This window comes from Xiphophorus hellerii, chromosome 20 (genome assembly GCF_003331165.1).
Source record: "Xiphophorus hellerii strain 12219 chromosome 20, Xiphophorus_hellerii-4.1, whole genome shotgun sequence".
In the NCBI taxonomy this organism is placed as follows: Eukaryota; Metazoa; Chordata; class Actinopteri; order Cyprinodontiformes; family Poeciliidae; genus Xiphophorus; species Xiphophorus hellerii.
This window is the reverse complement of record NC_045691.1, coordinates 28,432,590-28,444,947: the sequence shown is the minus strand read 5'-3', so window position 1 is coordinate 28,444,947 and position 12,358 is coordinate 28,432,590. Positions and strand designations below refer to the sequence as shown.

At 36.9% G+C, this 12,358-nt stretch overlaps 1 protein-coding gene and 1 long non-coding RNA gene across 2 annotated transcripts in view; both read right to left on the bottom strand.

Moving 5' to 3' along the window:
- LOC116709943 (uncharacterized) overlaps positions 1–5,206 on the bottom strand; it is a 27,594-nt gene extending 22,388 nt beyond the window's left edge. The window contains exon 1 of the long non-coding RNA XR_004337003.1: positions 657–5,206. This is a non-coding gene — a long non-coding RNA (uncharacterized LOC116709943). The remainder of the gene's footprint in view (positions 1–656) is intronic.
- Positions 1–11,994, bottom strand: part of tmem128 (transmembrane protein 128) — a 74,558-nt gene extending 62,564 nt beyond the window's left edge. Inside the window, exons 1-3 of the mRNA XM_032548664.1 lie at positions 11,796–11,994; positions 8,156–8,288; positions 5,214–5,375 (exon numbers count right to left, since the gene is read on the bottom strand). Of these exons, the coding sequence (XP_032404555.1) occupies positions 5,214–5,375; positions 8,156–8,288; positions 11,796–11,895 (395 nt within the window). The 5' untranslated portion in view covers positions 11,896–11,994. The remainder of the gene's footprint in view (positions 1–5,213; positions 5,376–8,155; positions 8,289–11,795) is intronic.
- Positions 11,995–12,358: the final 364 nt, after the last annotated feature.

The window sequence follows — 12,358 nt, the reverse complement described above, 5'->3', positions numbered from 1 at the left end:
TAAAACATGCTGCAACTGTATCGTAGCTCTTCTTCTCTTCAGTGTTTCTGTTAGCTTCTTGGCACAGCTCTGTTCTCCTGCTACTGGTAGCTTCACCGCATCAGTTCAGCATCACACCGGTTGATGACGTTGCTGTGATTCACTTGTCAGGTCGTGTCTGATTTTCAAATATTTTATGTTTTATTGAGGATTTTTGTACATATGTTTTGGTAGTGCTGTGATCATGTCAAAGCAGCAACTTATGTTGAAAAGTGTTTTGATGTCCGTCTGAATGCTGCCCGCTTCCATGGAAGGACAACGGAATGTCGCTCTTATAAACATGCAATTACTAAAATCACGATACCCTCACTGTGTATCCCTCAGAATAATGAACCAATATAAATAAAGAAACCCCTCCACGCTCTCTGTTTATTTTATAGAATTAACATCGGTGCTGTAAGTGATATGGTATGAAACGGTAGTACAGCACTTCTGAATTTTAATCATCAGGATACCGGGATTTTTTACGTTGTTTTAAAAGGTTTACGTCAATCTGCTTTTCTTCGGCGATATGCTTGCAGACCGCTTTGCACCTTGTGGGGTAAAAAAAAACCGTACACATGGCGCAAAACTCTGAAACAAGAGAACCAGGACTTAGAATGGAGCAACAAAGTAACTACAATCATGGCCAAATGTTTTGAGAATGATTCAAATGTTAATATTTACAAAGTCTACTGCTTCAGTTTTTATAACGGCAATTTGCATATACTCCAGAATGTTATAAAGAGTGATCAGCGTAACAGCAATTAATTGCAAAGTCAATATTTGCCTAGAAAATGAACTTTATCCCCCAAAACACATTTCAACTTCATTGCAGCCCTGCCTTAAAAGGACCAGCTAACATTGTTTCAGCGATTGCTCCATTAACACAGGTGTGGGTGGTGATGAGGACAGGGCTGGAGATCAATCTGTCATGATTAAGTAAGAATGACACCACTGGACACTTTAAAAAGAGGCTGGTGCTTGGAATCATTGTTTCTCTGCTGTGAACCATGGTTACCTCGAAAGAAACACGTGCAGTCATCATTGCACTGCACAAAAATGACCTAACAGGAAAGAGAATTGCAGCTAGAAAGATTGCACCTCAGTCAACAATCTATTGCATCATCAAGAACTTCAAGGAGAGAGGTTCCATTGTTGCCAAAAAGGCTCCAGGGCGCCCAAGAAAGACCAGCAAGCGCCAGAACCGTCTCTTAAAAGTGTTTCAGCTGCGGGATCGGGCTACCAGCAGTGCAGAGCTTGCTCAGGAATGGCAGCAGGCAGGTGTGAGTGCATCTGCACGCACTGTGAGGCGGAGACTCTTGGAGCAAGGCCTGGTCTCAAGGAGGGCAGCAAAGAAGCCACTTCTCTCCAGGAAAAACATCAGGGACAGACTGATATTCTGCAAAAGGTACAGGGAGTGGACTGCTGAGGACTGGGGTAAAGTCATTTTCTCTGATGAATCCCCTTTCCGATTGTTTGGGACATCTGGAAAACAGCTTGTTCGGAGAAGACGAGGTGAGCGCTACCACCAGTCTTGTCTCATGCCAACTGTAAAGCATCCTGAAACCATTCATGTGTGGGGTTGCTTCTCAGCCAAGGGAGTCGGCTCTCTCACAGTCTTACCTAAAAACACAGCCATGAATAAAGAATGGTACCAGAATGTCCTCCGAGAGCAACTTCTCCCAACCGTCCAAGAGCAGTTTGGTGATGAACAATGCCTTTTCCAGCATGATGGAGCACCTTGCCATAAAGCAAAGGTGATATCTAACTGGCTCAGGGAACAAAACATAGAGATTTTGGGTCCATGGCCTGGAAACTCCCCTGATCTTAATCCCATTGAAAACTTGTGGTCAATCATCAAGAGACGGGTGGACAAACGAAAACCTAGGAATTCTGACAAAATGCAAGCATTGATTGTGCAAGAATGGACTGCTATCAGTCAGGATTTGATCCAGAAATTGATTGAGAGCATACCAGGGAGAATTGCAGAGGTCCTGAAGAAGAGGGGTCAACACTGCAAATATTGACTTGCTGCATTAACTCATTCTAACTGTCATTAAAAGCTTTTGTTACTCATAATATGATTGCAATTGTATTTCTGTAAGTGATGACAACATCTGACATACACACATGAAAACCAGAGGGCAGCAGATCATGTGAAAATATAATATTTGTGTCATTCTCAATACTTTTGGCCATGACTGTAGATGTGAATCAGAATCAGAGAATCCGGCGGTGAATAGTGAAAAATCAATATGAGTGTCAAATCAGGTGAAACTGAAAGATTACTGGTGGTGAGCGTCAATACAAACGAGAAAATAAAACTAGCAACAGGAAATAAACTAAAGAGGATATAACAATAAACCAAGAAAAGATAATACTAATCATAGGAAAATAAATGGAAATGAATGAAGAACAAAATGCAAGAATAAACTAAGAAACTAAAGTAAATACAGAGGAATAAACTTGTATGGCAAGACCTTTTGAGCAATAGTTAATACAGAGGACTGTATGGCAAGAACAAACAGATACTGTTTTCAGATAAAAGGTAAAATAATATTGTTGAAGTGATATGGGCAAAGTAAATGCCACGTGGGTGAAATTTTATAGCTGATACTATAAATGGAAGGCAGCTGCACTGAAGAGAAGAAGAGTTATGATTGATATAGTTGCAGTTCTATTCATGTTTTAATGTTGCAGAACCCTGTCGTTTTGGAAATAGATCAAAGTTTAAACTGGCATTGTTGTACATCTTTTATCTGGTCATTTTGTGCAATAATTAACAACTAACATCAGAAAATTGCACAGAACAGGAATATTTTTTTGCCACTCTAATTGGCTGCTATTAGGCCTACCGATTTTAAGTTGAATGTCCATTCATTGCATTTTTTGTTGACGCCTGTAGAAATAATTTCTATTCATATGGCTTTTTTGTTCTCTGGGAATTTATTTTTTATAAGTACAGAAACAACCATACAAATCAAAACATTAACAATAATGATAGTAATATTAATCATAAAATAATATTCAGTGAAAGTATCCTACATCTTCTTTGATGGGGGGCGGTGAAGGACCTGGGTAATGGATCCCCTTATCCATTACCCAGAATTGGTAATGGATAGGGGCCCAAAAAAGGTTGAGAAACACTGAACTAAACACTATTGTATTATGCAATGTAACTGGGAAATGTAGCCACCAAGTTACTAAAATTAAATAGCAAAATAAAATTGAATGAGTTATCTGTAATTTATTTAACTATGTGATGAATAACTGCAGCTCTGGAAAATCTAAAATCTAACCAAAAAGTTAAATTACCGGTTCACCTCAATATGTTACAATACACAAAAGTTTATGTAGTTCAGTTTTGCAATTAAAAAGTTTCTCCCATACAGTATTATTGCATACACAGTGATTTATTTCAAGAATTATTTCTCACCCTTTAAATAAGGACGGCCTGAAAGTTCAGTTTATTTTAAAATAAGAATATTGCTTTAAGCCAAAAACAAAACAAAACAAGCAAAAAAAAAAAAAGCTAAGAACTACTGGTAGCTATTTTTGCACACTGTATAATATATGCGCTGAATACTGCTGAATCAAATCATCAGTGTTGTGTGGCATGGAGCTCATGGCTCCGCTAAGGCGTTAAGGAAACCCAATTTACTGTAAATGTACGCTTTCAGCTTGTCTGCATTGTTGGCTCTACTGTTTCTCTTCCTCTTGGCAATGCTGCATAGCTTTTCTATGAAGTTTAAGTCAGGCCAGTTTCCTTGTCAAATAAGCACAGTGACACCACGGTCATGTAACTATTGGTAAGTTTGGCAGTGTGGGGACATTCCAAGTCCTGCGTGGAAAGAACATCCGCAGCATCATCAGCTGGTGGTGTGTCAAGTTTTTCCCAACTGTGCCTGTTTTTGCTCTTTTTTTTCCACACTAAATACCTAAATGTATCCTGTAGTTTTTGGCCGTTCTACGTTCTATATCCTTTACTTTTCATCCCGAAACACTAACATTAGATTATATTTGCAGGTTAAAATTTTTAAAAAGGCTTGAATCAAAGGCTGACAGCAAAAGTCAGCACCTCTTTAAAATCAAATACTCCCACAAAAGTCGGCTGATATTATTGATTTATTTGAATGTAAACTCTGTAAAACACTGATGTTCATGGATGGCTGAGTTAAATCTGGTATTTGCAAAAAAAAAAAAAAAAAAAAAACCTCCCACCTACACAGACACTATCACTTAAAACATTAACACATCAGGGACTACACCAGCCACTTTATTCATCTACCACATTGTGCTATGTTACTTCTTGTTATTTTGCATCTTATTTTATTGCTTGTTTGTTGTTATGATGCTGGCTTTCAGATGCTGTTTCAGCATGCTGCACCGTGGGTTCGTGAGGATGGAACTGTCAAGTTGGATCTATGTTAACAATAAAGCTCACTTTGACTTTTGACTCTGAAAATCTTAAAACTGCAAAGGAGTAAAACCTGCAACGTGACAGAAAGAAAACGAAGGGGATATTTAACCATTTAGTAACATTTTTTTTATCATCCTCCACTCTTGGTTCCGAGTTTGCCTAGAAAGTACTACCTCTCTATCAATGTCACTTTGTACATTTCTACCCTGGCAATCTGATTTAGTCCTGGATTATGCTGTGGAAGTGATCGTGGGAGAAAAATGGTACCAAAAAAACTTGTTATTGGAAAAGGTTTGTTAATTTGTTAGATTTACCTTTATAAACATAAAGTCTTTACAAAGAAAATAACAAGTTAACAGAATATACTGGCCTCTTAGTCAAGTTAAACTAGTGTTGAACAACTATATAACCCTTGTTTTTTTAATGCAAACCTATTACCGTCTTGAAAGCAAAACTCTACTAACAAGACTTTAAGCATTTTAGTACTTGGGCCTCAAATATTCTTTTGAATTTTTTTTTTTTTTAAATATTGTGGTATGTCTTATCGATCTTATCTTGTGTAGTACAATTTTTATATTTCCTACTATAAAAAAAAAAATAATAAGGTCATTTAAAGGGGAAATATACAGTAGATACTTTGGGTGGGGAAATTTTTCTATATTGCAGAAGCAAAAATCTGTCCTTGAATTTCAGATGTTTTAGAACAAAATGCAGCATTATCTAACATGCACATGTGCTGGCATTTTTCTCTCCCTTTCTGTGTGTGTTTTACCTGCACGATGCAGCAATAAAGGCTGCGGTGGTAATGGGAGGAATGGCTGGATACTCCTGGTCATAGTGCTGAATGCCTTTGAACCACTCAAGGTACACAATGCAAAACATAGCCAGAGACAAGCAGATCCCAAGGAGTATCAGACCGACGTTAAACCACCAGCTGAAAGAACAAGGAAAGGTGCATTTATTCCATCGGCTGTACAGGTTCAATAGAAACAGAACAGGGTATCACATCATGTGCTCCATGTCGTATCATATGTCAGTGGCTTCTTTTGTATTGAATCCACTGTTCCAGAAGTTTGTGAATGAAAAAAACTAATGTTTGACAATGACTAAGCACTATTTGATCAGAGTTCCTTTCTTAAAATGTGAATGTCTGAACTTGACAAATATATATTATATAAAGAATACAAATAAACAATCCTTCATCCTTTTAAGCTACCTGCCACAGCAGAAAATAAAGATACAATGTGGTAATTTTATCCTGCGCTCTTAGTGTACACACCCATAAAATACACTTTTGAAGAAACTTTCCATTCAGTCTTCCTTGGTAGAAGTCTATTAGTACGTCACATCGATCTATCTATTCTTCGCAAAAGTTTTCAGAGCATATAAGATCCGACTAGTCCACTGCCTGCTACAGGTGACCTCTTAAACCTTCTGTAAGATTTATCACAAGAAAAAGAAAACAACAATGAAGATAAGGAAACATGCCACGACGCTACATGGTATTAAAAGCCTGTCTAAAGAGATGAGTCTTGAGCTTTGGGGTCAGAGGTGGAGCGAAGGTGTAGAGGGAAATTGTTGCAGAGTCGAGGTGCTGCCACTGAAAAGGCCCAGTCACCCCAATGCTTTAGCCTAGTTTTTGGGACATCTAATAAAAGTTGGTTTGATGACCTCAGGGATCTCCCTGAGGTCCCTGAGGAAGACTTTAGTCTTCCCACGGGAAGAGTAAAAGGTTCAGAGAAGTAAGGTTGGGCAAGGCAGTTATGAGCTTTAAAAACAAGCAGTAACATTTTAAAATCAAATTCTAAAAGGAGCAGGAAGCCAAAGAGGATAAAACAGGTGATATGCTCACATGTAGATGTGTTGATTAAAAGTTCAGAGCACGATAGGACTTCAACTTGGTGTTCTTTTGCCGATGCACAGCATTTCATTTGTACCAAACATACATTGTACTACCAGATGTATTCCCTTGTCTGCCTTCACACACATATGAACCATTTTCAAACCATAGGATTTAGCATCACCCTTTTCATCTTTAAGAGGTTTTTAATTTTTAATTTTTTTTTAAGAGATGGGACAACTTTAACCTAATGATTTGGAGTGGTGAGCAAATATGTTTGGTGTGCTTTTGTCAACTGTGGCCCAAAAGTTCAACTTTGGTTTTATCAGACTAGAACACATTCTGTCACCAGGTTTTGTGAAATTTCAGCCAAGCCTGGGTGTTTTTTTTTTTTTGTTTAGGGTTTTTCTTTTCCCTGCCATTTTGCAACCAGATCCCTTTCCTCGGATCCTCCAGTGTTGCTGCCACCTTTTCTGGCAGTCTGCTTGACAAGCTCATGTCTCATCTTTTTATAAGTTCGGGAAGAACATTCAGTTTCTGTAATGTCACTGTCCCATTTTGTATCTGAACTTTTAATGACTGTCTTCTTTGTACCATTGTTATACGCACAATGCTTTGATTGACAGACTGACACGTGAGTTGACGCCTTTATAAAACGAGATCCTTTGGGACTTTTCTGAAAACTATGGCTTTAGCTAAAAAAAAATTTAAATGAGTATTTACAAAAAAAAAACAACCATGGTTCACTTAACCTTATTTTAAATGAATCAGATTTACTGTAAATCATGAGAAGGTGAACTTGAAAACATCAAATGTCTAAACGAATTAAGTAGATCATGAAAGATTTCCATGCCAATCCAACCAGGTTGCTGCAGCTTTCAATTCTTGTACATTTTTCCTCAAGTATGGTAGTTGTTTTTTTTTGTCGAATTGCACGAGGGCAAAATGAAAGCAGTTTTCTAAAATTATTTATCTCGCCTTAATTTTTGTCCTACTGATTTTGACAGAGGTGTATAATGTTTGAGATTAACTGTGGTTTACCAAATTGTAAACCTACCTTCAGAGAAAACCTTTTGAAAGGCTAAAGATAAGACGAATTGTCTTGTGATCTTAAATTTGCTGTGATTTGGCAATCCAGTTCTCAAACCTTACCCTCCTTTAATACGTTTTTTTTTTTAGCAATTTTGTTCTGTGTTTAATCTCAGCTTCACCAGATTTAATGGCTAATTCTGGATTACCTTCCTATTAATGACTCGTATATTATAATCAGTACGCCACAGTGCAAGAGATGATCTAAGTCGGACTTTGGCAAAAATGAGACATGAATATATTTTGAGGAAATGTAAAGCTGAAGGGTCAAGAGCTACATACAGGACACAAAGCATAATGTCTCTTCTAATGGAAAAAAACCCTGGTAGGCAGTACATGAACATATGCTGAATGAGTTAATTACCTTGTGTAACGGATCCTCTTTGATCATGATGTGTAAATGTTTACTTCTCTGTGTAATCTATATTGTAAAACCATTGAATTCCATGTTATTAAACATAGTGAATAAAGGACCCTAATATTACAAGTCTTTGACTTGATCATGTCCTTTTTATTTAGTATTACAATTGCAGAGTAATTATAAGAACACTGATTGCTTTTATTTATGCTTTAGGATGTAAAATAGTATATCTGGAAAGGGGCTTCCTTTTTTGTCACTTATCTACACCACTTTAAAGCTATACTGTCTCTATAGTTACGATAACATAATGTCTTCATTCTTCTGCTCTGATTTGGGTAAAAAATATCTTAAAACTCACAATGCTTTTATGCCTACTAAATCTGGTTTTGACTTATGCTAAAGTATTTTTGGGAATCGGTTTTACCTTTTGACATCATCGTTCTCCACAATGACGTGCAGGAAATCTGCATAGTAAGTCACAGCTACCGATGCCACGATCCAGAAAACGGAGTGCTTGTTGATACGAGGGAGGGGCTTCAGATCTTTTTCCTCCTGACCTGAAAGGTGACACGTGTCAAAAGTTGGAAAAGTGTAGCAACTTAATACATCCGAGAGTAATTTTGTTCCAAGAAGACTTCAGTCTTCTTGAAACAAGAAGAAGAAGACTTCAGTCTTCTTGGAACAAGAAGAAGAACGTTTTAAAAACAAGAACTTAATGTGGATTTACCTTAGTGGATCTAATGCACCTTGGGTCAAAAGTATTCCTACAAATACATACCGTACTTACAAACAACACTAATATTTGCCCAAATGTCTTTTTAAGAAGTGGCTGATTTTTGTAATCATCAAGCATCTGTTGTAATTCTGTAATTCCTGGCAGAATTGGTAAAACTCACTTAAACTGATTGTTTCCAGGCACAGACCACTATTGTAAGCATGATCCCCAAATCCTGAAAAGTTTTGAGATTACATTTGACCCTCTTTATTCACTCCAAAATTAGTTAAAATGATTGTTCTGTGGGCAAATCTAATTTTGTGTTCAAGTTTCAGCCATCTGACCCAAACTCTCACCCTCAGAAACAGAACGATTGCTTGGAGAAGTGGGGCTGAGGCGTTTCGACCTAAAAACACTGCACACACTGTCATGCATGGTGGTGGTAGTATCATGGAGTGAGGTTTGATCACTGGCAGCAGGACTGGTGAGTTGCACATTATGGGTGGAATAATGAGGACAGACAACTTTCTCCAAATCATACATCTTTAATCAGATGTAGATGAGTTTGGTCGAAGTTTGGTTTTGATGATCAAGACAAGGATTCCATACACACATCAAAACTGCTTTTGGGAAGGATAAACATGGCCCATAAGGTTAACATGAATTTTCCGGAGTGGTCTCTAACTCAACCCTATTGAAAACCTATAGATTACACAGTTAAAGCCAGGTATGTACCAGTGCACACACCAGTTTAACTGATCGTTGGTAGTTTTCCCCAGAGCGTCGGTCAAATATAAAACCAGAATTCTGCCAGAAACGTTCTGATGGCTACAGAGAAGCCTGTAGGTTCTCTGCGACTTGTTATGGATCATTTAAACAAATATTAGTGATGGTGTATGTCAATTTTTGAGGATGTAACCTCAATTACATAAAATCTACTTTCAATTATTGTTGTATAATTATGCCACCACAAATAAAAGCCATTATATGTTTAATGTCTATAATAATAAACAGTAAACGCTCATAATATGACATTCAAATTGATGAGTGGATGTAAACCTCCAACCAGAGCTGTATACTTGAACTTCAAAACTTTCAAAAAGAATATATATGTTATTTTTTTACTTTTCTTTTTCTTTACTGTTGTGTAACCAGGTTATTGTGTGTTGCAGATTTCTGCCCAGGTCCCTCTTGAAAAGGGGTTTTACCTAGTTAAATAAAGGAAGTAAAAATTTTTTAAAAAGTATCAGTATCAATGAAAACTCAAAAGGAAATACTGGAAAACTACGAGAAACAGTGTCTTATCTTATAGTATAGCTTTTACAAGCAAATGTGAGCTTTATCTTGCCTTAACAGAATGTGCAAATCTCCTTCTGTCAGATTTAAGCAGCTTTTGAGGTGAAACCGATAGGTTTCTTGAAGATAATCTTGCCTTTCGGAAAGCTATTAATCTCTATAATTTACTGGCTGATTAAACGTCTCTGAGCCTGTTTTTGGCTGCTGAAATGGTTAGGCATGCTGGACTCCTCTGTGCAGAGTTCCCAATGAACTCACTGGCCTAAAAAAATAAGCTGCACTAAGATTTAAAGTTTAGAAAAATTATATATATAGCCATTAAAAAACATCTTGTCAATCCCCCACAGGAATATATGAGAGCAGTTTCTAGGTCATATATCAGAGTTGACAAAGTTTCTGATTACAATTAAAACAATTATGAATTGCTGGATTTGTGCCAGTGATAGTTTCAAAGCTAGAAAATTGCCCACTTTCCTAAACAAAATTTTAAAATAATAATAATAATAAAACACAGGAAAAGAAAGAAGTAACATTCAGTAGTGACATCCATTCTGCAATCTAGTGGAGGACCAAGATTTAATTGATAGCATGTTTTTAATGTAAAATTTGGTAAAAGACTGTGAAAGATGGTCTAAGTCTGAAATTTGAGATAAGGATTGTGGTAGTCAGATGAATTGAGAATAGTCAATTTATGTAATAAGCATTTTTCTACCTCATACAGGTTTTCACATCGTGTAAACAACAAACCTGAATATATTTATTTTACTGGAGTTTTACTTCAGACCAACATAGACTTACTGCATAATTAAAGGGGAAGCACTGATTTTACAAATAAAAATCTAAAAAGACTAGTCTGTATTAGTACAAGATCTGATTCACTTTGATACCCTTAAACGAATTGTTCTGAAAGCCTATATAAGACATGCTTAAGGATGATTAGGTTACTGAACAATTTTCCCGAGATGATCGTCCACCTAATAGGACAACTATTAAAAGGAAAGCACTGTTCAAAGAAAGCCGCAAGAAGTTTCATTTTCAGGTCAAACAAAATCATTTGCTTCAATGGTCCGACTACAGTCCAGACCAATTCCATAGGTAAATGTAAAGAAAGGTTTGAAGATTGACGCAGAGGCTCACTATCCAATCAACTGAACTTGAGCTACTTTTAACAACAAAGAGCAAAAATAAAAAAACTATTTAGCAAATAGTAGTTTTAAAAAGTACTGAGTGGGCCATATCATTTTCCTTCTACTTCACACTAAAACACACATTTGTATTGGTCTGTCAAATTAAATCCTAATAAAACATATAGAAATTTGTGGTTGTCAGGCGTGACACAATCTGAGTATGAACACCTTTGCAAGGAATTGTGGGCAGGATTGCACTGCTTGCAAAATCGGAATAATCCCAAAATGTTTAGAGATGCTTACTATAGCATTACAAATGCAGCCAGCCACCTTGAGACGTATTTAACCTTCCTGAATCTCTCCCTATTGTTAGGCCAAATAGGGAGTTATCTATTCATTCATCGCTTTGAATGAATAGATTCAAAGTTATCTATTCATCACTTTATGATGAATAGATAACTATTCATCATAGATTCAAAGTGATCTATTCATCGCTTTATGATGAATAGATAACTGGGCTATGCAAGAGGTGTCTAATTATTGTGCCTTTTGTGTCATGTACATGGTTTATTGCAGTGAGGAGAAACGGTGCATAAAAACAAAAACTGTCATAAACCCACAAACTAAATTACTTCCATGCCAGCAGTACACATCGACAGAGGCAGTAAGTTAAAATGACTAACATTAGACTTTAATATAGATATACATGTCTGTATTAATGCACCCCTTAACTTTTTTTTCTTCTCATGTTAGCAGCGTGTCATATTGCTGTGTCTAAAACTACTTCTCTAATGGCAAAACATTTGACGGGAACAGACGGAGGAGTGAACGTGAACTGGTTACCGTCTTCCAATTCCAACGTTCCAACACACTGAACTACTTCAATAAGCTAACCTAGTTAGCCGGCGTAGCATTTTTAAGCTTACTCTTTTCACCATCGACGGCCGACGTCGTCGCCTGCATGAGCAGCTCCGCATCTCTCTTGAATCTGTTCCGCAGCGTCGCCAGCTCGCTGTCATTGAACATTTTTTTTTATTATTGTTGTTGTTCTTCTTCAACTCGCTTTAGCTCTGAAAGCCAACTGAATTGAAGACGCTTCCTGTTGGGACGCAGCGTCGCTTGTCAATGACGTAAGAACGAGGACAATTGTAGTTTTAAAAAAAATTGTAAATAAGTAATGACCATAAAAAGACATGACCAAATTATTGTACACAATGCCTCTGTACTTTGAAAACAGAATACCTTATTGAATACAGTTAACATATTCATAAGTGTGACAATCATTAATTTTCTAAGATAAAGTACAGATTTTAGTAAGCTAGCTACTAATTTTTTCTTTGATACCTTATAATTTAGCATCTCATAATTCTGAGATGCAACCAAATTTTGAACTTTGCATTTCATAATTACAACTTAGCTTTCTAAAGAAAATTAACCCCACCACCTTTCAACTGATGGGATACACCAGAAGTCTCTCTTAACTTGCCAT